The sequence below is a fragment of the Rattus norvegicus genome, chromosome 14, assembly GCF_021556685.1.
Source record: "Rattus norvegicus strain SHRSP/BbbUtx chromosome 14, alternate assembly SHRSP_T2T, whole genome shotgun sequence".
Lineage (NCBI taxonomy): Eukaryota > Metazoa > Chordata > Mammalia > Rodentia > Muridae > Rattus > Rattus norvegicus.
In genome coordinates, this window is record NC_141547.1 from 1,405,416 (window position 1) to 1,430,258 (window position 24,843).

Sequence of the window (24,843 nt, forward strand, 5' to 3'; positions counted from 1 at the left end):
TGGACCAGAAAAGAAACACCTCCCGTCACATAATTGTCAAAACGCCAAACGCACAAAATAAAGAAAGAATATTAAAAGCAGTAAGGGAAAAAGGTCAAGTAACATATAAAGGGAGACCCATCAGAATCACACCAGACTTCTCGCCAGAAACTATGAAGGCCAGAAGATCCTGGACTGATGTCATACAGACCCTAAGAGAACACAAATGCCAGCCCAGGTTACTGTATCCAGCAAAACTCTCAATTAACATTGATGGAGAAACCAAGATATTCCATGACAAAACCAAATTTACACAATATCTTTCTACAAATCCAGCACTACAAAGGATAATAAATGGTAAAGCCCAACATAAGGAGGCAAGCTATACCCTAGAAGAAGCAAGAAACTAATCGTCTTGGCAACAAAACAAAGAGAATGAAAGCACACAAACATAACCTCACATCCAAATATGAATATAAAGGGAAACAATAATCACTATTCCTTAATATCTCTCAATATCAATGGCCTCAACTCCCCAATAAAAAGACATAGATTAACAAACTGGATACGCAACGAGGACCCTGCATTCTGCTGCCTACAGGAAACACACCTCAGAGACAAAGACAGACACTACCTCAGAGTGAAAGGCTGGAAAACAACTTTCCAAGCAAATGGTCAGAAGAAGCAAGCTGGAGTAGCCATTCTAATATCAAATAAAATCAATTTCCAACTAAAAGTCATCAAAAAAGATAAGGAAGGACACTTCATATTCATCAAAGGAAAAATCCACCAAGATGAACTCTCAATCCTAAATATCTATGCCCCAAATACAAGGGCACCTACATACGTAAAAGAAACCTTACTAAAGCTCAAAACACACATTGCACCTCACACAATAATAGTGGGAGATTTCAACACCCCACTCTCATCAATGGACAGATCATGGAAACAGAAATTAAACAGTGATGTCGACAGACTAAGAGAAGTCATGAGCCAAATGGACTTAACGGATATTTATAGAACATTCTATCCTAAAGCAAAAGGATATACCTTCTTCTCAGCTCCTCATGGTACTTTCTCCAAAATTGACCATATAATTGGTCAAAAAACGGGCCTCAATAGGTACAGAAAGATAGAAATAATCCCATGCGTGCTATCGGACCACCACGGCCTAAAACTGGTCTTCAATAACAATAAGGGAAGAATGCCCACATATACGTGGAAATTGAACAATGCTCTACTCAATGATAACCTGGTCAAGGAAGAAATAAAGAAAGAAATTAAAAACTTTTTAGAATTTAATGAAAATGAAGATACAACATACTCAAACTTATGGGACACAATGAAAGCTGTGCTAAGAGGAAAACTCATAGCGCTGAGTGCCTGCAGAAAGAAACAGGAAAGAGCATATGTCAGCAGCTTGACAGCACACCTAAAAGCTCTAGAACAAAAAGAAGCAAATACACCCAGGAGGAGTAGAAGGCAGGAAATAATCAAACTCAGAGCTGAAATCAACCAAGTAGAAACAAAAAGGACCATAGAAAGAATCAACAGGACCAAAAGTTGGTTCTTTGAGAAAATCAACAAGATAGATAAACCCTTAGCCAGACTAACGAGAGGACACAGAGAGTGCGTCCAAATTAACAAAATCAGAAATGAAAAGGGAGACATAACTACAGATTCAGAGGAAATTCAAAAAATCATCAGATCTTACTATAAAAACCTATATTCAACAAAATTTGAAAATCTTCAGGAAATGGACAATTTCCTAGACAGATACCAGGTATCAAAGTTAAATCAGGAACAGATAAACCAGTTAAACAACCCCATAACTCCTAAGGAAATAGAAGCAGTCATTAAAGGTCTCCCAACCAAAAAGAGCCCAGGTCCAGATGGGTTTAGTGCAGAATTCTATCAAACCTTCATAGAAGACCTCATACCAATATTATCCAAACTATTCCACAAAATTGAAACAGATGGAGCCCTACCGAATTCCTTCTACGAATCTACAATTACTCTTATACCTAAACCACACAAAGACACAACAAAGAAAGAGAACTTCAGACCAATTTCCCTTATGAATATCGACGCAAAAATACTCAATAAAATTCTGGCAAACCGAATTCAAGAGCACATCAAAACAATCATCCACCATGATCAAGTAGGCTTCATCCCAGGCATGCAGGGATGGTTTAATATACGGAAAACCATCAACGTGATCCATTATATAAACAAACTGAAAGAACAGAACCACATGATCATTTCATTAGATGCTGAGAAAGCATTTGACAAAATTCAACACCCCTTCATGATAAAAGTCCTGGAAAGAATAGGAATTCAAGGCCCATACCTAAACATAGTAAAAGCCATATACAGCAAACCAGTTGCTAACATTAAACTAAATGGAGAGAAACTTGAAGCAATCCCACTAAAATCAGGGACTAGACAAGGCTGCCCACTCTCTCCCTACTTATTCAATATAGTTCTTGAAGTTCTAGCCAGAGCAATCAGACAACAAAAGGAGATCAAAGGGATACAGATCGGAAAAGAAGAGGTCAAAATATCACTATTTGCAGATGATATGATAGTATATTTAAGTGATCCCAAAAGTTCCACCAGAGAACTACTAAAGCTGATAAACAACTTCAGCAAAGTGGCTGGGTATAAAATTAACTCAAATAAATCAGTTGCCTTCCTCTATACAAAAGAGAAACAAGCCGAGAAAGAAATTAGGGAAACGACACCCTTCATAATAGACCCAAATAATATAAAGTACCTCGGTGTGACTTTAACCAAGCAAGTAAAAGATCTGTACAATAAGAACTTCAAGACACTGAAGAAAGAAATTGAAGAAGACCTCAGAAGATGGAAAGATCTCCCATGCTCATGGATTGGCAGGATTAATATAGTAAAAATGGCCATTTTACCAAAAGCAATCTACAGATTCAATGCAATCCCCATCAAAATACCAATCCAATTCTTCAAAGAGTTAGACAGAACAATTTGCAAATTCATCTGGAATAACAAAAAACCCAGGATAGCTAAAGCTATCCTCAACAATAAAAGGACTTCAGGGGGAATCACTATCCCTGAACTCAAGCAGTATTACAGAGCAATAGTGATAAAAACTGCATGGTATTGGTACAGAGACAGACAGATAGACCAATGGAATAGAATTGAAGACCCAGAAATGAACCCACACACCTATGGTCACTTGATTTTTGACAAAGGAGCCAAAACCATCCAATGGAAAAAAGATAGCATTTTCAGCAAATGGTGCTGGTTCAACTGGAGGGCAACATGTAGAAGAATGCAGATCGATCCATGCTTATCACCCTGTACAAAGCTTAAGTCCAAGTGGATCAAGGACCTCCACATCAAACCAGACACACTCAAACTAATAGAAGAAAAACTAGGGAAGCATCTGGAACACATGGGCACTGGAAAAAATTTCCTGAACAAAACACCAATGGCTTATGCTCTAAGATCAAGAATTGACAAATGGGATCTCATAAAACTGCAAAGCTTCTGTAAGGCAAAGGACACTGTGGTTAGGACAAAACGGCAACCAACAGATTGGGAAAAGATCTTTACCAACCCTACAACAGATAGAGGCCTTATATCCAAAATATACAAATTACTCAAGAAGTTAGACCGCAGGGAAACAAATAACCCTATTAAAAAATGGGGTTCAGAGCTAAACAAACAATTCACAGGTGACGAATGCCGAATGGCTGAGAAACACCTAAAGAAATGTTCAACATCTTTAGTCATAAGGGAAATGCAAATCAAAACAACCCTGAGATTTCACCTCACACCAGTGAGAATGGCTAAGATCAAAAACTCAGGTGACAGCAGATGCTGGCGAGGTTGTGGAGAAAGAGGAACACTCCTCCATTGTTGGTGGGATTGCAGACTGGTAAAACCATTCTGGAAATCAGTCTGGAGGTTCCTCAGAAAATTGGACATTGAACTGCCTGAGGATCCAGCTATACCTCTCTTGGGCATATACCCAAAAGATGCCTCAACATATAAAAGAGACACGTGCTCCACTATGTTCATCGCAGCCTTATTTATAATAGCCAGAAAATGGAAAGAACCCAGATGCCCTTCAACAGAGGAATGGATACAGAAAATGTGGTACATCTACACAATGGAATACTACTCAGCTATCAAATACAACGAGTTTATGAAATTCGTAGGCAAATGGTTGGAACTGGAAAATATCATCCTGAGTGAACTAACCCAATCACAGAAAGACATACATGGTATGCACTCATTGATAAGTGGCTATTAGCCCAAATGCTTGAATTACCCTAGATCCCTAGAACAAACGAAACTCAAGACGGATGATCAAAATGTGAATGCTTCACTCCTTCTTTAAATGAGGAAAAAGAATACCCTTGGCAGGGAAGGGAGAGGCAAAGATTAAAACAGAGACTGAAGGAACACCCATTCAGAGCCTGTCCCACATTTGGCCCATACATATACAGCCACCCAATTGGACTAGATGGATGAAGCAAAGAAGTGCAGACCGACAGGAGCCGGATGTAGATCGCTCCTGAGAGACACAGCCAGAATACAGCAAATACAGAGGCGAATGCCAGCAGCAAACCACTGAACTGAGAATAGGTCCCCTATTGAAGGAATCAGAGAAAGAACTGGAAGAGCTTGAAGGGGCTCGAGACCCCAAAAGTACAACAATGCCAAGCAACCAGAGCTTCCAGGGACTAAGCCACTACCTAAAGACTATACATGGACTGACCCTGGACTCTGACCCCATAGGTAGCAATGAATATCCTAGTAAGAGCACCAGTGGAAGGGGAAGCCCTGGGTCCTGCTAAGACTGAACCCCCAGTGAACTAGTCTATGGGGGGAGGGCGGCAATGGTGGGAGGGTTGGGAGGGGAACACCCATAAGGAAGGGGAGGGGGGAGGGGGATGTTTGCCCAGAAACCGGGAAAGGGAATAACACTCGAAATGTATATAAGAAATACTCAAGTTAATAAAAAAAAAAAAAAAAAAAAAAAAAAGGGGGAAACAAAATACTCCAGGGAGGAAATACAGAGACAAAGTGTGGAGCAGAGACTGAAGGAAAGGTCATCCAGAGACTACCCCACCTGGAGATCCATCCCATATACAAATACCAAATCCAGACAAGAAGTGCTTGCTGGCAGGAGCCTAATATAGCTATCATCTGAGAGGCTCTGCCAGAGCCTGACAAATATAGAGGTGGATGCTCACAGCCAACCATCAGACTGAGCACAAGGACTGCAATGCAGGAGTTAGAGAAAGGACTGAAGCAGCCGAAGGGGTTTGGAAGCCCATAGGAAGAAGAACAATATCAACCAACCAGAGCCCTCCAGAGCTCCCAGAGACTAAACCACCAACCAAAAAGTACACATTTAAGGATTTATGGCTCCAGCTGCATTTGTAGTAGAGGATGGTCTTGTTGGGCATCAATGGTCCCTTGGTCCTGGGAAGGCTGGATACGCCAGTGTAAGGGAATGCCAGGGCAGGTAGGTGGGAGGGAGACAGTAGGTGGGTAGTTGAGAATCCTCACAGAAGCAGCGGTGGGGGTGATAGGGTAGGATAGAAGGGTTCCTGGGGGGAAACCAGGAAAGGGAATAACATTTGAAATGTAAAGAAAAAAAAAATCCAATAAAAAACAAAGTGAAAACACAGGCACAGAAAAGGGAGGTGCCGAAAAGATTTTTTGTTTTTTAGAGCCTTGGCCTGTCTTGGATTCACTCTGTATACCAGGCTGACCTTGAACTCACAGAGAGCCACCTCCTCTTGCCTCCTGAATGCTGTGATTAAAGGCATGCACCATCATACCCAGCCCAGAAAAGCATTTTTAATTAAATAAAATAAAATACAAGTATTGGAATAGTCCCCCACCCCCACCCCCAGGGAGGGTCCTCTAGTATCGAAGTCTACCAGGTGGGAAGCTACTCAGTTGAAGTTTGAATCCCTTATTTTTTGTACTATGAAGCTGATTCTTGGGACCAGGAGTCAGTTGTACACTAAGGCTTCATTTGCTTGCGATTTCCTCTTTATGTATATCAAAAGCCACTTCTGGCTGCACTTAGTTTTACAGGCTGGTTCCTCTTTGCTGTGGAATGGCTACTACTTTTTCTGAAAGCATTTGAGTAGCACAAGTTTCAAACCCTGTTCAACACTAAACATTCCCCAGGAAGAAGGATTCTTTGGAAACTTTGCACCCATAGGACTTGAACCTCAGGTCCTGCTAGTAGAAAACCACATGGCAAAAATGCAGTCCCTAAACTTAGAGCCAACTGCTAACCGCAGGCATGGTGTCATCACTCTCTTCAGTTACCCAAGGTGTGGACGTCTCACCAGAGAAAACAGGAAAAAAGGTACTGCACTCATAGTCTAAGCCTCGTACTAATTAGGCTTCTCAGCATGTCCAAGTCTTCTCCTCTTCCATTCATTCTGCCTAATGTAGCTGTTTCCCACCCAGAGACTGGCCACAAGGTTCCCTAGCTTATCACTCTTCCTTGTTTTCAGGCCCAGAGTACCTCAGTTCAAACGACAGTCCTTCTCTGCAGATGGCATCTAGCTATAACAGGGCCGACTTGTCACAGTCAGGAATCAAATACTCCAACTGCCTTTAGGGCTTATAAAATAGTGGGCTACAACCAACATTCTCTTTTATATTAGCAGTCCTTGGCTTATTTTGTGATAAGCCTCTGAGACCACCTCACTTCTGAAAATATTCCAATTACTATTTGTACATGAAGTACAGTAAACAAATGTAACACAGCTTTATAATTTTAAAGGTAAAATATATGTAAGATAAAAAATATAGAAAACACAAAGTTTCCTTCCTACATGAATTTTTTTTCAGGCAACTAGGTTCTAAAATTACTTGTAAATCCTCCCAGAAATATTTTATAACTATTCAAGCATACACATATTGTAATAAGTATTTTAGATACATTGATATAAGAAATTATATCAATAATCAAAATAATATCAAGGAGAAAGTATTAAGCAGAATGTAAAAGGTGAGTAAAAGTATGTAATGGCTCCATCATGTGCATTATATAAACACACCACAGCCATGCAGAGTAATGTACAACTAGCAACTCATGATGATGAGACAGGAGGATCCCTGGGCACAGGAATTCAAGGCCAACACAGGTAGCACAGCAACATGCATCATCACAAACAACGAAAACAGTGTGGGGTGTACGTGGTCATGGTGTTATTTTTTTAAACAATATAAAATTTTAAAATAATTACCTGTTTGTTGCATTCTTTAAGTTCTAATTCTGATTTTTCCAGGGTACCCTCTAATTTGATTATTTTTTGCTCCATTTCTCCTCTATGTTCACGAATGGTCATATCCAAATGTGTAACCTAAATACAAAAGTAATATCAAGCTGGCTGCTCAATTTTATTGTAAAGCAAACACTTGTATGGTTAGAATATACATTTACTACAGAAATCAATAAGTGATAAGCTTATTCTAAAGGAAGTATTTTTCAAAGGAACTTGAATTCCCATACATAATATATGTTATAGAAACTTAAAAGGATTCATGTGTCAATTTATATTAGAATAAAAATGATAAATAATGCCTTGTTCCTCCAATATTTAGCTCACAGTGATGTATTCAATCCCATGTTCTTCTGATATACAATAAAAAATATAGGGCTGGAGAGATGGCTCAGAGGTTAAGAGCACCAATTGCTCTTCCAGAGGTCCTGAGTTCAATTCCCAGCAACCACATGGTGGCTCACAACCATCTGTAGTGGGATCTGATGCCTCTTCTGGTGTGTCTGAAGACAGCTACAGCAACAGTGTACCCACATATATAAAATAAATAAATCTTTAAAAAAAAAATAGAGGGTTGCAAGCGAACCCTTACTCTCAGAAAGTACTTACTGGTCGACCTGAGTTGTAGTTTACTTGTAAAGAATTTACCTATTTAGTTCCCAGCTAGACAAACAAGTCTTTCTGCCAAGTATCTACATTCCCCGCATTTGGAACTCTGAGGCAAGAGAATTATAAACTCATGGTCGAACTAGTCAAACAGCAATTTGTCTAAAAAAAAAAATTAGTTGTACTTCTAACATTAAATATTTACATCCAGAAAAAAACTGGCAATTTTTAAACCCCTCATGATTATCCCATGGTAGAAAATGTGTACAAATAAAGTAAGAGAAGAACAACCTGAGCTGCTCTTTGCTTTAACTCCCAATTTCTCTCTTTTAGTGCCTGATTCATTTCAAGAAGTTCTTGCTTTTTGTCTTCAATCTCCATCTTACATTCTCTACAATTTGTCAAAAGAAAGAGATCACAGTAGGTAACACGAATACTCTAACTTCTTAAGGATAAATTATTGTTATTGTTTCCCTAATTAAAAGCAAAAGAACATGTGTAGCTAATCCAAACTGAAAGCACGTAAACCAAAGGATGAATGTATAAAGAAAATGACGGCAAAAGTTAACTCACACAGAGAGGGTTCCTGGAACCACTGGGCTAGTTTACTCAGGGTTAGGGCTAGGGAGATCTTAGCATACGAGGTACAGAGAAACTGAGGAAGACACCAACATCACTTTCTGACCATACAGACCATGTGCTGCTGCCACACAGGATAATGCACACACACACGCACACACACACTCACATACGCACACACATATACACCAAAACAAAACAAAGCAAGAACAGTATGAAATGAGGCCAGGAAAATAGAAACCTGGTCATATAGGGTTGGTATTCTAGAGGCTTGGAGTTTTAAAAAACTGCATTCTGTGGTAAAACACAGAAAACATTATCCTTTCGGACATGTTAAGGTTCATAACTCAACTGAATTAACTAGTGTTATGTAGCATCCGCATCATCTGTTCCCAGTACTGTTTTGTATTTCAACAGAGGTAAACCCCATATCCTTCAGGGATTATTTTTCTGTTAACCCTTCCCTTAGTTCCTGGCAAACACCAATCTTTGCTATGAGACTTACCAGTTCTAGAAACTGTTCATATGAACAGAATTCATATACCACATGTGCTTGCCTTCTCTGACTTAGCACAATGTTTGTAGGGTCCATTTACTTTGTAGCATGGATTATCTCTACTTTGTTGTTTTTCTGCCTAAACAACACTTGCATGCATACACCATATTTTCTTTACCCATTCATCAATGGTGACAAATTACCACATTTTCGGCTATTCTGAAGAGAGATGATATAAACACTGGTGTATAATTCTTGTTCAAAGAACCATCCTCAATGCTTTGCGATACATGACTAGGAAAATTATTATACTAAATGATAATTTTATGTTTAAAATATCAAGAAATTGCCCCACATGTGGCCCATACATATACAGCCACCAAACTAGATAAGATGGATGAAGCAAAGAAGTGCAGGCTGACAGGAACCAGATGTAGATCTCTCCTGAGAGACACAGCCAGAATACGGCAAATACAGAGGTGAATGCCAGCAGCAAACCACTGAACTGAGAACAAGACCCCCATTGAAGGAATCAGAGAAAGGACTGAAAGAGCTGAAGGGGCTTGAGACCCCATATGAACAACAATGCCAACCAACCAGAGCTTCCAAGGACTAAGCCACTACCCAAAGACTATACATGGACTGACCCGGGGCTCCAACTGCATAGGTAGCAATAAATAGCCTAGTAAGGGCACCAGTAGAAGGGGAAGCCCTTGGTCCTGCCAAGACTGAACCCCCAATGAATGTGATTGTTTGGGGGAGGGCAGTAATGGGGGGAAGATTGGGAGGGGAACACCCATATAGAATGGGAAGGGGAGGGGTTAAGGGGATGTTGGCCTGGAAACTGGGAAAGGGAATAACATTTAAAATGTAAATAAGAAATAGCCAATTTAATAAAGATGGGGAAAAAAGTTATCAAGAATTTACAATTATTTCCCACCGTGGCTATCATTATTTTGGTTTTCTACTAGCAATAAATGGGAATTTTATTTCTCTCCATACTTCCTTTTTTTTTTTTTTTTTTTTTTTGGTTCTTTTTTTCGGAGCTGGGGACCGAACCCAGGGCCTTGCACTTCCTAGGTAAGCGCTCTACCACTGAGCCAAATCCCCAGCCCCTCCATACTTCCTAATACTTGGTATTTTCTGTTTTTTGGTTTTCTTGGGAGTTTTTTGTTTTTGTTTTTGTGGTAAGGATTAATGTACTTAGCAATGATGTTGTATCTCTATGTTTCATATCCAAAGGAATTAAGATTTTACTGGGAATATTTTAGGAAGCCATTAAAAACAATATGATCTGATATATATTTATAATCAGAAACATGATAATCTATGGAAAGTGGATTAGTAATGAAAACAAGAACATAAGGAGCCCATTAGGAAGACCCAGCCATATGTCATGAAAGAAACAATAATGGTCTGTGCATAATGATAATGCAAAGTCAGTGGATTTTATAATTTATTTTAAAAATAAAGTTGACAAGATCTGCTAATAAACTGGATAAAAAATAGGATAAGTCTACAGGTTACTGGTTTAAGGGTTTAAATGGGATAAGTCTACAGGTTACTGGTTTAAGGGTTTAAATAGGATAAGTCTACAGGTTACTGGTTTAAGGATTTAAATAGGCTAAGTCTACAGATCCCTGGTTTAAGCAATTATATTAAAAGATGGGAAGGGCAGGGTTATAAGAAAATAAATGAATGTTTCAAGATGCCTCTTATAATATCCATTATAGAAGGCCAGCAAGATGGTTCAGCAGCTAACACACTTGATACCAAGACTGATAACCCGAATTAAAGTACTGAGACCAATACAGTGAAAGGAAAGAATGCTCACAATTTATCCTCTGACCTCAACATGTGCACCATGATACATGCCACACCTCCATCTATGTGCACACAAAATAAATGAGTGAAAATTGAGTAAGATCTAGCTTGGTTGTTCCCTGTGGACCTTTTCGGCCTTCTCTTCCTGCCCAACTTCATTGCTTTGTGTCAGCAGCCACTGATACCTAGGTAGGCAACTCTCTATTACAGTCTCTCCATCCTCACTCTCAGCCCTGGAGCAACCTGCTTATCCCTTCTGGACACCCAGACTAAATCAACACACCAGTGAACACCTGATTTTTATTAATAAGCCAGGAATATATATTGGAAAAAAGGAAACATCTTCACCAAAGGGTGCTGGTCAACTAAATGGCTGTGTGCAAAAGAATGCAAATAGATCTATATTTATCACCCCAAACAAAACTCAACTCCAAATGGATCAAAAACCTTAGAATAAAGCCAGATACCCTGAGACTGACAAAAGAGAAAGTAGGGACTAGGCTTACATTCGTTGGTACAGGAAAAGACTTGGATATATTTCCAAACAATGCTGCACATCCTACTGCCAAAATACTTTCTCATCCATGTCCACTAGTACTCTACTCAAAACAGTAAGAACCTGGCAAAATGAATGGATAATGAAACTGTGGTGTATTTACCCAATGGAATAGTATTCGGCTGTTAAAAACTGATATTATAAAATTTGTAGATAAATGGATAGAGCTATAAAAAGAAACACCCTGAATGAGGTAACACAGACCCCAAAAGACAAGTTTGTTTTCTCTTATATGTAGATGTTAGCTTTTAAGCCTTCAACAGGTATGCTCCAATCCATATAACCACAAAGGTTAGGTAACTTGTAAGAGACTAGAGAGGAGGGGAAAAGGCAAAGAAAGGGAAAATAGAATATACAGTTATAGAGGGTAAGGTGAGATTGGAGTGAGAGTATTAATAATTTGGGAGAGGGATGGAAGAGGGGTAGGGGAAGGAATATAGGGAGGGGCAACTAACACTAAAAGTCATTTCAGCGGTCAAAGAGAATGCAACTTAGTTTTTAATAGAACCATCCCTACACACACACACACACACACACACACACACACACACACACACACACACACACACACACAAAAGAAACATAAATGGAGTTACCATAAACAGGGAGACAATGCCTCAAACATCTCAGGCTATTGTCAAGGCTCCTGGTTCCTCACCATAAACTGATGGTAAAGCCCAATTATTGAAGACAACACCTATATATCTCATTGAACATGGAGAAGTGAACTGGTGCCTAACTAGAGCCTCTTGCACCCCTACTGACTGGTGTCCATCAAACTGGAAGGTATCCTGCATCCTACTAGTGGGAAAAGGGAACCATCAACCTAGCTAAAACCCTGCAATCTAAAACAGTGGCCTGTCGGCAAGAGATGCTGGTGTAATGGTGGCACAAACAGTGGTAGAAGTCGCCAGCCCCTCTCTGACTGGACTTGAGGCGCACTCTATAAGATGGAACCCATGCCTGACGCTGTTGGGGTGGCCAAGAACCCAAATAGGACGAGAAAGGCCATGAACCTAGGGAAAAACCAAATACTACTGTTCTGCTAAAGGACACACCAATGAGTCCTAACGCCATTCTGCTATCCTCATAGATCAGTGCCTCGTTCATCCATTATCAGAGAAGTTTCCTCTTGCATTAGATAAAAACTAACAAAGAGACCCACAAATAGACAATGTGTAGAGACTGAGAGATTTTGGAACTCTCACTCCTAAATGGGGTGTCTTTATCAAACTCCTTCCTTCCTCAGAGCTCAGGGAGCTATGCAGAAGAGGGAAACTTTTGTAAGATCCAGAGGTGACTACAGATTTAACAGTATTGATGCACATATGAACTCACAGAGCCTATGTTACCACACAGGGCTCACACAGGTTCAAGATATATGGATCTCAGTGTACAAAGGGGGAAGGTGGACACACAGTCCCAACTCAGTAGATATGGGTAGGCCCATGACCGACAGTAGATGGCCAACACAAAATGAACTCAATAGTATTTCTGTCAATTTTTTGTCTAATAATGCTTTGTTTGGCTAGCTTTGCCTGCTGGTCGTTTGTTTGTATATATGGCTTCTGGTTGTGGTTTTCTGGGGTTTCTGTGTATGTGTGTTTCTTACGGGTTTTGCTTGTTTGTTTGTTTGTTTGTTATTTTGCCAGTTCGATTTCTAAAGAGAGAGAGGGAAGTAAAAGGGCACAGAATGGAATAGGTATGGGTTGTGATGGAATGGATCTGAAAGAAGTTGGGCAAAGGGGAAACCATGATCAGATCTATTAATAAAGAAAACATTTTCATAAAAATTCTTTAAATATTTAATAAAACTAAAATAAAATGTAATGACTGGTATGTTTTGGTGTGTTTGTTTCACTTTGGGAGGTTTTCTGTTGTTGTTGTTGTTGTTGTTTTGTTTTGTTTTGTTTTGTTGAGACAGGGTTTCTCTACATAGCTCTGGTGGTCTTGGAACTCACTCTATAGACCAGACTGGCCTCAAACTCAGAGATCTGCTTGCCTCTGCCTACACAGTGCTGGGATAACAGGTGACAAACTGTAATAATTGAATAGTTGTTTTTTAAATCCACATGAAAACAAAAGGTACATAGTTGGGTATTAATTAATTAGAGCTGAGGAATAAGTCAAAACTGGAGAAATGGATTCAAAATTATTTTTGATACAGTATTTAAAAGTACATGATATGTACTAAGGGTAAGGTCATAGAGCATGGGGTCCTATACTGAATCCTGGGGTATTAATTCTAATTTTCTGGGTCATCTTGCAGTTCTTGCTTAACCATAAAAAATAAAATACATGTAAGTTTGTTTTAAAGAAACCTCTTATGATGTAGATATTACACTCATATACATTAAATAAATCTTACACACACAAAAGAAAAAAATTAGATCATATGTTACATCCCTGGCATAATCCTAGCTTAAAATAAGGGCTTAATATATACAGCATACTGGGCTGGAAATGCTGACAGACATTTTTAATCACAGAACTTGTAAGGAGATATAAGGGGAATGGGAATCTCTGAGTTCAAGGCTAGATTGGTCTACAAAGTGAGACCCTGTTTCCTAAAAGAAGACAAAGAAAGTGAGGTCATATACATATTGTTACTATTAATATATTAGCCTCTAAGTCACAGCTGAATGCCTGCCTGTAGGTTGATGTCACTATGCAGGTAAAGGCGGACAAGATAAAGTGAGGCCTGTAATTGGACAAGAAGGAAGGGAGGCAGGAGTAGAGGTTTTAGAAGGCAGGGAAAAGACAAGAGAGGGGACAGGAGTGAGGAAGAGGGAGCCGAGAGAACAAGGCAGCAGATGTTAAGATTCTTCTCTGTGCATAGTTACAGGTTGTTATGACTATTTTTAAGGAATGGGTGTATACAAGACTTTGGAACAGAGGATATTATGTGGTGTGTTCTTTCTTGTGACAACTTAGTTGAGTTCAAGAGAGTGTACGGTGGCAGGACTCACTAGCCCACCAAGGAATTGGGATGTGTATGCTGGCATGGTAACAACCGCCCTGGGAACTAGATGGGTAGACAGATTGCTACAGAGCTCAGACAGGCGAGCGCCTTTTTTATTTTTATGGTAACACTTGCCTGATCTTTTTTTTTTCATTTTTCTTAAAAAGCTACTTGGACAGTGTCAAGCTGACCACAAAATGAGAGAGAGCAGGAGTGTTAGCAGCCACAGCAACTTCTCTCACTTACTTAGATGGATCATAGGTTGGGCAAAAAGGCAAAACAAAACAAACTACCAAAACAGAGTAAAACAAAAAGCAGCCGAGAAATTGGGCCATTTAAAGTTCAACAATACATTTTGTGGTATGAGCCAATGACTCAAAATAATCAAAGAAATATGTGTAATTATGGTATCTTTTCTTACTGACTCACCTCAGTTCAGCAGTAAGATCCTTTATTGTAGTGTATTTTTCTTCTAGTGATAACTGAGCCTTTTGTAGTACATCTCTCAATTCCTGTAGTTGTCTTAAGGTACTTTTCAATTCTCCATGAGCATTCTGTAGTTCATTTTCAAGAGCTTCCCGTTTCTGCGTGGTTTCTGTTAGTTCAGTTTCTGTGTGGTGTTGTAACCTTTCTAACTCCTTCACTATTAAGAAGATAAAATCATTTAAAAAATATATGGGGGTTGGGGGTTTGGCTCAGTGGTAGAGCGCTTGCCTAGCAAGCGCAAGGCCCTGGGTTCGATTCCCAGCTCTGAAAAAAAAATAGGAAAAAAAATATATGTAAAGCATTTTTATGAGTAAGTATAACTAATAATGTTCAAGGAGCAGTGAAGATGCTTCAGTTACTTAAGGTAACTTAAGTTCTTACTTAAGGTAACTCTGAAGAAAGAAAACGTTTGGGCTAGAGAGATGGCTCAGCAGCTGATGCTCTTTCAGAGGACCAGGTTCAATCCCCAGCACCCACATGGTGGCTCACAACTGTCTGTAACTCCAGTTCCAGGGGACCTGACACTCACACAGACATGCACTCAGGTAAAACACCACTGCACATAAAATAAAAAGAAATCTTTTTCTTAGAAAAAGAAAGAAAACATTTAATTGGGGGCTTGCTTACAGTCTGAGAAGTTTAGTCCGTGGTCATTGTGGTGGGGACTATGATGGCATGCAAGCAGAAAATGGAGTAGCAACTGAGACCTACATCCTGATCCAAAAATGGCAGAACAAAGCCAAACTGGGCCTGGCTTGGGCTCTTGAAACTTTCTCTTTTGGGGGGGTGGTATGTGCGTGGGGGGAGCTTTTGAAACTTTAAAGCCACCACTAGTACCATACTTCCTCAAACAAGGCCATACCTATGCCAACAAGGCACAGCCCGTAATCCTTCACAAGTAGTGCCACTCCCTTACGACTAAGCATTCAAGTGTATGGGCCTATAGAAGCCATTCTTATTCAAACCACCGCAAATATATACACAGGTATTGTATTTGAGGTAAATTATGCTAACTAGTTGCTTACCTGAATTTGTTTTCTTTTCTAGTTCTGTTTTTGTCTGATCTAAAATCATATCTAACTGAGAAAGATGTATGGATTTATTTTCCCCATCTCGTTTCAAATGAGTTATTTCTTTTTCCAGTTTAGACAGCTCCTCTTTGTACTGATCAATCTCAAGTTTGGCTTGCCTAGTTAAAAAACCAAACAATAGAACATGTAATTTGGAAACTTTAAACCAAAAGACTTGTCTCTTACTTTAAATATGCAAATTCTACTAGGTTAAATATTAGCAAAATCTCTACTCAGATTTTTTTAAAATCAAATGTTCTTTAATTTCATAGACCATATGAAACATACTGTGTAGGCATACAACAGTGTTGCAGTTTCCAAGTATACACAGATTAGAGTACAGAGGTTAAATGCTGCTTTACTGACCACAGCCGCAACTTTAGATAAAACTTTATATAAAACATACAATCCCCACTCAGAGGTTTAAGTCACCTATTACATGTTTTAAATTTCCAGTCTGAGTACATATGACTTTATAAGATTGTGTAGGGATTGAGGACACGCAAGGAGAAGCCCATGATAGTCCCATTATCTGAGACATAATGAAGAGGCAAATAAATTATCATGAAGACCATACTAATCCTACAGAACCAGTGAACTGAGTTAAGACTTATTAGCAGGATGCCTTTTTTAGTATTAAAAGTGGTTAGAAATTCTTAGATTGATCAGCATAAGCCAAAGAGCAGGCTAACAGAGTGGTTTTAATGACCAACTTGATGTTGCGGTCAGTAAAGAAGAGTAAAAGCTATAGTCTCAGTTCAAGTGGGGAGAGGGAGATAGAAACAAAGTCTGTAAGCTGGAAGCAGCCCAAACTACATACTAAGGCCCTGTCTCAAAGACAAAACAGAGGGAAGGAAGCAAAAGGCTATCATAATAGTAATATATTAGAAATAATAGTAAATATTAGAAACAGTGAGCTTTACGGCAAACTATGGGGATGTCTGAAGAATGATGGAAATATAATCAAAGAAAGCTTTTAAAAAAGAAAACTCAATCATGACATGAATCAGTTAAATGAATACTGATTAACCAGAGCTGACATTGGAGAGAACAGTAAGTCAGGTGGACATTGTTCAGAGTACAACTCTGACTCTGGTACAAGAACATGGGGAAAAGATTCTTCAGTTTAGAAGCCTGCAAGAGAACTAGTAATGTCCTCAGGGTAATGTCAGAGGTTTACTCTAGTAAGAGTAAAGAAAAGGCAGAGAATACAGCAAAAGCTTGTGAGCTGCAGAAGGTACAAAAGGAGTTTCTAGAAGTTGGCTGTCATAGAAGAAAACAGTGGTGGGCCTAGGATTAAAAATCTAGCATTTCGGGGTTGGGGATTTAGCTCAGTGGTAGAGCGCTTGCCTAGCAAGCACAAGGCCCTGGGTTCGGGTCCCCAGCTCCGAAAAAAAAAAAATCTAGCATTTCTTGTGTTTCTTGTATTTTGTATCCTTGTATTTCAAGGGTAGCGCTAGAGCATGGTAGACTTCCTGGCCTCACAACTGTCACTAGTGGAAAACTCTTTAAGGAACAATGGCACTGTTGAGAAGTGTGTGTCTGGTCAAGTAAGTACTACTCTAAGTCCAGAGGCCCTGTCAATGAGGAAGGAAATCTGGGGACATAAGGTTTAGTTCCTGCATGTAAATTCACATTTGACTGCTACTGGTATACATGGGGGTAGAATTATGTGCATTTACTGGGATAATTTTGAATGTCTAGTCAAGGCTGAGAACTATTTCATTTATCCCACATACAATTAAGTCCCCTGGCTGGGTGGTGGTGGTGCACACGTTTGACCTCAGCACTTGGGAGGCAAAGGCAAGTGGATTTCCAGTTTGAGGTAGCTTGGTGCTCAGAGTGAGTTATAGGACAGCTGGGGCTACACAGAGAAACCCTGTCTTGAAAAACCAAATGAAACAAAACAAGAACAAGGACAACAAAAAACCCAAAACACTCAGTTAGGTCCTCTGAGAGTTTCCACAGTGTGAGGACCACTTTGCCTGTAACTTTCAGTGTTATTTGTAATGTAATATAGCAGTTACCGAGTGCCTGTAAACTATAAGACCTAGGCTAGTTATACCAAATGTTGTGGGGAACCCTGAAATAAGCTAAGCAGGATCCTTACTTCAAGATTAGAAAGTGAAAATTGTAGTATAATAAAAAAAGAGAATGAAGGACATGAGGGAGATACAAGACAATGCTACAGGAACTTAGCCTATGAAGAAGCTAATTCCTCAGAGAAATATCTCACTGCATATTATCAAATCTGAAACTCAAACTTACCAACACAAAATTGAGAAGGCCAATAAAACTGCTAAATTCAAATTTTACCTGGCAGTACCAGTTAGCTCGACAATTTTTTGCCTTTTCAAATCTACATCATGCATGGCTGCTTCATATTTCTCTTCCATTTTTCTCAACTTTTCTGTTGAACTTTCCCTTTGTTTCTGCAGCTCCTGTTCTTGCTTTGATACCTGTTAAGCATGTTTTCAGTTAAGTGCTTAAATTTAATTACAAGCCAACACTATCCAGAAATACAGTACTTTACATGTAGTCTAACCTATCATTTAATTTGAGATGTATTCTAAAAACCAAGGTAAGCTTTGGTATGGTAGACTGTAACTGCAGCTCAAACATGGAAAAGGCTGAGGCAGGAGACTGTCTGAGTCCTGGAGCTCAAGGCCAATCTCAGCAATATAAAAAGACTCCATCTCAAAAATCAAATTTAATATAATATTAATAATATTAAAATATGAACGAGGATGCTTGAAACCATAACAGCAAGACTAAGTTAGGGTTAGTGAGGTCATTCACAGACCTCCGTACAGTAGTGGCACATCTGTAACAGTAAAGTGAGATAAGAACTGAGCAAGTCCGGGTGAGCCTGAGTGCACGACTGCTGTACATGAGAGGCCCCAATTCCTCCCTAGCACAAGTAAGAAGAAGGAAGGAATGTAAACAAGGAGGGAGGGAAAGAAATAAACAAAGTAGTAAAAATTTCCCCTTTCATTGTTTTCTTAATAATTTTTTCATTTTATGTGCATTGATGTTTTGCCTGCATGTGTATCTGTGTGAAGCTGCCAGAACCCCTGAAGCTGGAGTTACCTATAGACAGTTGTGAGCTGCCAAGTGAATGCTGGGAATCAACCCAAGTCCTCTGGAAGAGCAGCCAGTGCTCTTACCACTGAGCCATCTCTCCACCCTATTTCCCCTTTTTATTATCCCTATTTGAAAAGGCTTTTTCTCTTCATGTCACAAACGGGGGAAGGTAGGGGGGAATTCAGAAAAAAAAATATATATACACACACATACATATATACATGTATATGTAATATATTTAATCATATATGATTAAAAATTTATGATATACTAAGATGAAATCAGAAAATCTATAATTTTTATATTTTTTATTTTTTATGAAAGAGAAAAAATGGAATACATATGAAAGAAATTGAGAAAGTTAATAATGAATTAAAGAAAAAAGATTACTCTCTAGAATCAAGTTTTCTAGGATTCTTTCAATGAAATAATAACATGATTATTTTAACAAATCTTGGTTGTCGTCTTAAAAACTGAACCCAGAGCCTTATGTGTACTGGACAGGCACTGTACCACTGGTTTTAACGGATCATAACTGATTTGCATAGCCCAGAAGCAGTTATATTTTTGAGGAAAAGGATTCTTCTTTTATTTTATTGTTTTGCCATTTCTTTAAAGAATACCATACCACATGTGTTATTTAAAAGGGAGACATCAGAAGATATAATGATCCAGACAAGTATTAACTTTAGATTCAAGAAAATAAATTCAGTCAAGAAGTTTAAATTACAATAAAATTTTATAGCATGAGAAATCTGGTCGTGGTACTAAGAGATCTAGGTCTGGTTACATAAAAAAATTATGTTTACTAATCAAAAATCTGCAAGTGATTTTTAAATTTTATATCATAAAAATCAACCTTTGTAATCAGTAATGTATACCTGTTTTTCCAGTTTACTCTGGATATCTTCTAGCTCTCCACTTCTGAGGGTCTCCTGCTGTAACATCTGCTGCTGCTGCTGAAGCGTATGCTGCAGAATAGCATTTTGTTCACTCGTCTCTTCAAGGTTATGAGTCTTTATCTTTAGCTCTTTCTGCAAACAATATACCTAGCAAAGATACACATTTCTTGTTACAATGAAGTGTTTCAATTAAAACCCAACAAATGTAAAATGTGTCCTCCTTAATTGTCCCAGTTTTCACATGGCACAGTTGGTCACAGAGGGAGAAGGGCAGGGTCCACTATTCAGACTGGGGAGATGAATCACAATGCTTATAAGGGTTGGCTCTTGTTGGGTACCATTTTGAAAAGTTCCTATGCAATACAGTGTTTTGGCTGGCTAGGATTCTGAAACAGGCTTCCTTCCTGAAAAGGAAGGAAATTTAAATACGTATGGGCTCGTAAGCTATTCTGATGTGACTTTGTACTCTGAAGTCATACATAGCTTTCTCTAGGTAGGAAGAGTACACATCATGTCACATTCTAATGTTGTAGGAAGACTTTCTACAACCCATCTCAGCATGGGAAGAACAAAGGGAACCCTGGATTGATCTACACTTCATTTGATGATACTTCCCCTTTACAGATATAAAACCAAAATCACTACATAGTAAAATCAGGTGATATTTATAATACTAAATATAATACTATTGAAAGTTTATATAATATTGCAGCAAATCAATCCAGAATATTCACATTCTAACATATAAAGGAATAACAATATCAACTACAAAATTTTAGTGATTCACTTTGAATATTTAAGGTTTCAGTACACTGGTCTCCAAAATTTCTTTAAAAGATCTCTCTAAGGTAAGTATGGTAGTACACACCTAAAACCCCAACACTTGGGAGGCTGGGGCAGAAATATTACAAGTTACAGGCTAGCTAGAGCTGTCTAAAAAACAGAACAAGTGAGTAGAAGCTGAGGTTATAGTTAGACTTAACAATTTGTGTTTCATGTGTGTTGTGTAGGGGTAAGGGGACAAGCTGGGGAGTTGCTTCTCTTTTACCATGTGGATTCTAAGATAGAGTGCAGGTCCTTATCAGGCTTGGGGAAAGTGGCTTGACCTGCTGAGCCATCTCTTCAGCACATCAAAAAGGGTCTTTAATCTAGTAACTGCAAATTTTATCTCAATAAAGTTTAGTTGTTAAACCTGATTTAAAAAAAAAAAAAAGTATCTCACTATGTGACCATGGATAGCTTGAAACTTGGTAGTTCAGAGAGATAGTGCCAGGACAAGCAAGAGCAGGACAGGCAATGGGCAACTCTGTGCCTCACCGAGGAAAACCCTCGGTGATTTCCCTCGGTGGGCAAAGGAGATCCTAAGAAGCAGAGAGGCAAAATGTCCTCATATGCATTCTTTGTGCAAACTTGCCAGGAGGAGAACAAGAAGAAGCAGCCGGATGCTTCTGTCAACTTCTCAGAGTTCTCCAAGAAGTGCTCAGAGAGGTAGAAGGCCATGTCTGCTAAAGAAAAGGGGAAATTTGAAGATAAGGCAAAAGCTGACAAGGCTCGTTATGAAAGAGAAATAAAAACCTACAACCCCAAAGGGGAGACCAAAAAGAAGTTCAAGGACCCCAGTGCCCCCAGGGGCCTCCTTCAGTCACCTTCTTGTTCTGTTCTGAGTACCGCCCAAAAATGAAAGGCATCCTACTTATCCATTGGTGATGTTGCAAAGAAACTAGGAGAGATGTGGAACAACACTGCCATAGATTACAAGCAGCCCTGTGAGAAGAAGGCCGCCAAGCTGAAGGAGAAGTATGAGAAGGACATCGCTGCCTACAGAGCTAAAGGAAAACCTGATGCAGTGAGAAAGGGAGTGATCAAGGCTGAGAAGAGCAAGAAAAAGAAGGAAGAGGAAGAGGAGGAGGATGAGGATAAGGATGAGGAAGACAAAGAAGATGAAGATGAAAAGAAGAGGAAGAGGAGGAGGAGGAGGAAGAAGCTGGTTCTACCGCAGTTTTTTTCTTATCTATAAAGCATTTAACTCCCCTGTACACAACTCACTCCTTTTAAAGAAAAAAATTGAAATGCAAGGCTGTGTAAGATTTGTTTCTAAACTGTGCAGTGTCTTTTTTTGTATAGTTACACACTACTGAATGTGTCTTTAGCTAGCCCTGTCCTGGTGGTATTTTCAATAGCCACTAACCTTGCCTGGTACAGTCTGGGGGTTGTAAATTGACATAAAAATTAAAGCAGGTTCTTGTTGGTACACAGCACAAATTAGTTATATATGGGGACAGTAGTTTGGTTTTTTTTTAAAGATTTTTATTTATTGTATGTATGTGAGTACACTGTAGCTGTCATCACACACACCAGAAGAAGGTTTCGGATCCCATTACAGATGGTTGTGAGCCACCATGTGGTTGCTGGGATTTGAACTCAGGACCTCTGGAAGAGCAGTCAGTGCTCTTAACCACTGAGCCATCTCTCCAGCCCCAGTAGTTTGGTTTTGGTTTTGTTTTTTGTTTGTTTTTTTTTTCCTTTTTTTTTTCTTTTGGTTTTCTTTTTGGGTTTTTTTTTTTTCATCTTCAGTTGTCTCTGATACAGCTTATACAAAGATAATTGTTGTTCTGTTAACTGAATACCACTCTGTAATTGCAAAAAGATTGTGGCTGTTTTGTTGACATTCTGAATGCTTCTAAGGAAATACAATTTTTTTTAAAGATTTATTTATTTTTGTTTATATCAGTACACTGTAGCTGTCCTCAGACACACCAGAAGAGGACATCTGATCTCATTAGAGATGGTTGTGAGCCACCAAGTGGTTGCTGGGATTTGAACTCAGGACCTCTGGAAGAGCAGTCAGTGCTCTTAACCACTGAGCCATCTCTCCAGCCCCCAATACAATTTTTTTACTTTAAAAAAAAAAACAAAAACAAAAACAAAAAAACAAAAAACTAGGTAGTTCAGGGTCACCTAAAACTCAGGATCCTCCTGAGGCAGTCATCCAAGTACTGCGATTATAAGAATGCACCACCATGTCGAGCTTCTAAACCTGATTCTTTTTTTTTTTTTTTCGGAGCTGGGGACCAAACCCAGGGCCTTGCGCTTGCTAGGCAAGCGCTCTACCACTGAGCTAAATCCCCAACCCCTCTAAACCTGATTCTTAACCCTTATACAGGAAGAAGAAACAAAAACAAAAACTTTTAATTTTGGCCAAGCAGTGATGGTGCACATCTTTAATCCCAACACTCAGGAAGGAAGCAGATCTCTGATTTTAAGAGCTTCCTGGTCTACAGAGTGAGTTCAGGACAGCCAGGGCTACTCAGAGAAACACTGTCTTGAAAACCAAAAACCAAAAAATAAAAAATAAATAAAAATTTTTAAGAATTTTATTCTCCTAAATCTAAAACAATGCCTTAGATATTATTTAATTTATATTAAAATTATTCTGTAATACTTGTAACTTATTACTCTGATTCTAAAAAATAAATGAATTTGAATTTTAAGGTATATTTTATGCTGTAATGAAATAGTCTGTTCTTTAAAGAATATATAATTTAAAATATTTTAATGTCATATATATTACATATAAAGATGTACTTTTTAAGCATATTAAGGAAATAAGGATGTAACTCAGTTGTTAACGATTCTGCCTAGTGTGGTGATCTGAAAGAGAATGGCTCTCAAAGGCATATTACTGGGTACCTGGTGGGTGAAACTGTTTTAGGAGTGTGTCCTTGTTAGAAGAGGTATGTCACTGGGGTGGGGCTTGAGGTTGCAAAAGACTCATCCATTTGCAGTTAGTGCTCTGCCTCCTGGCTGTGTCTCAATAAGCTCTTGGCTACTGCACCAGTGCAATGCCTGCCGCTATGCTCCCTATCATGGTGGTCACAGATTCTAACCCTCTCATGCTGGAAGTCACAAATAAGTTCTTTCTCCTCTATGTTGCCTAGGTCATAGTCTTACCACAGTAATAGAAAAGCAACCTGGGGTACCTAGCCGCTCTGGGTGTCATCTCCAGCAGCACCAAAACCAGGTATGGCTAAACACACCTGTAATCCAGCACTTGACAAGTAGAACTTAGGTTCTATATCAGTTCTATATCAGCTCTGTATAAGTTATTTAGTGAGTCTGAAGTCACTGTTGGATATCCTAGACCAATCGTGTCTTTACAAATGCCAAACAAAATAAAGTATATTGAATATACTATTTAAAAATAAAACAAAACCATAAGAGCAAATTTGGGGCTGGTGAGAGGACTCAGCAGTTAAGAGCACTGGCTGCTCTTTTAGAGGTTCTGAGTTCAATTCCCGACAACCATATCGTGGCTCACGGCCATCTAGAAAGAGTTCTAGTGCCCTCTTCTGGTATGCAGGTATACATGCTGACAGAGAAGTCATACATTTAAAAAGAAAAAAAACCTTGCAAAATTTCTTTCTTTCTTTTTTTTTTTTTTAATTAACTTGAGTATTTCTTATATACATTTCGAGTGTTATTCCCTTTCCCGGTTTCCGGGCAAACATCCCCCTCCCCCCTCCCCCCTCCCCCCTCCCCCCTCCCCCCTCCCCTTCTTTATGGGTGTTCCCCTCCCCATCCTCCCCACATTGCCGCCCTCCCCCCAACAATCTAGTTCACTGGGGGTTCAGTCTTAGCAGGACCCAGGGCTTCCCCTTCCACTGGTGCTCTTACTAGGATATTCACTGCTTCCTATGAGGTCAGAGTCCAGGGTCAGTCCATGTATAGTCTTTAGGTAGTGGCTTAGTCCCTGGAAGCTCTGGTTGCTTGGCATTGTTGTACATATGGGGTCTCGCGCCCGTTCAAGCTCTTCCAGTTCTTTCTCTGATTCCTTCAACGGGGGTCCTATTCTCAGTTCAGTGGTTTGCTGCTGGCATTCGCCTCTGTGTTTGCTGTATTCTGGCTGTGTCTCTCAGGAGAGATCTACATCCGGCTCCTGTCAGCCTGCACTTCTTTGCTTCATCCATCTTGTCTAATTGGATGGCTGTATATGTA

At 39.3% G+C, this 24,843-nt stretch overlaps 1 protein-coding gene across 3 annotated transcripts in view; it reads right to left on the minus strand.

Moving 5' to 3' along the window:
* The window catches only part of Ccdc18 (coiled-coil domain containing 18), a 102,893-nt gene that overhangs the window by 26,898 nt on the left and 51,152 nt on the right, over nucleotides 1-24,843 (minus strand). For all 3 annotated transcript variants that reach the window (XM_087584636.1, XM_087584634.1, XM_087584635.1), the window contains 6 exons: nucleotides 19,828-19,995; nucleotides 18,179-18,321; nucleotides 15,818-15,981; nucleotides 14,736-14,949; nucleotides 8,181-8,280; nucleotides 7,248-7,364 (listed from right to left, as the gene is read on the minus strand). In XM_087584636.1, coding sequence (XP_087440762.1) covers nucleotides 7,248-7,364; nucleotides 8,181-8,280; nucleotides 14,736-14,949; nucleotides 15,818-15,981; nucleotides 18,179-18,321; nucleotides 19,828-19,995 — 906 coding nt within the window. The remainder of the gene's footprint in view (nucleotides 1-7,247; nucleotides 7,365-8,180; nucleotides 8,281-14,735; nucleotides 14,950-15,817; nucleotides 15,982-18,178; nucleotides 18,322-19,827; nucleotides 19,996-24,843) is intronic.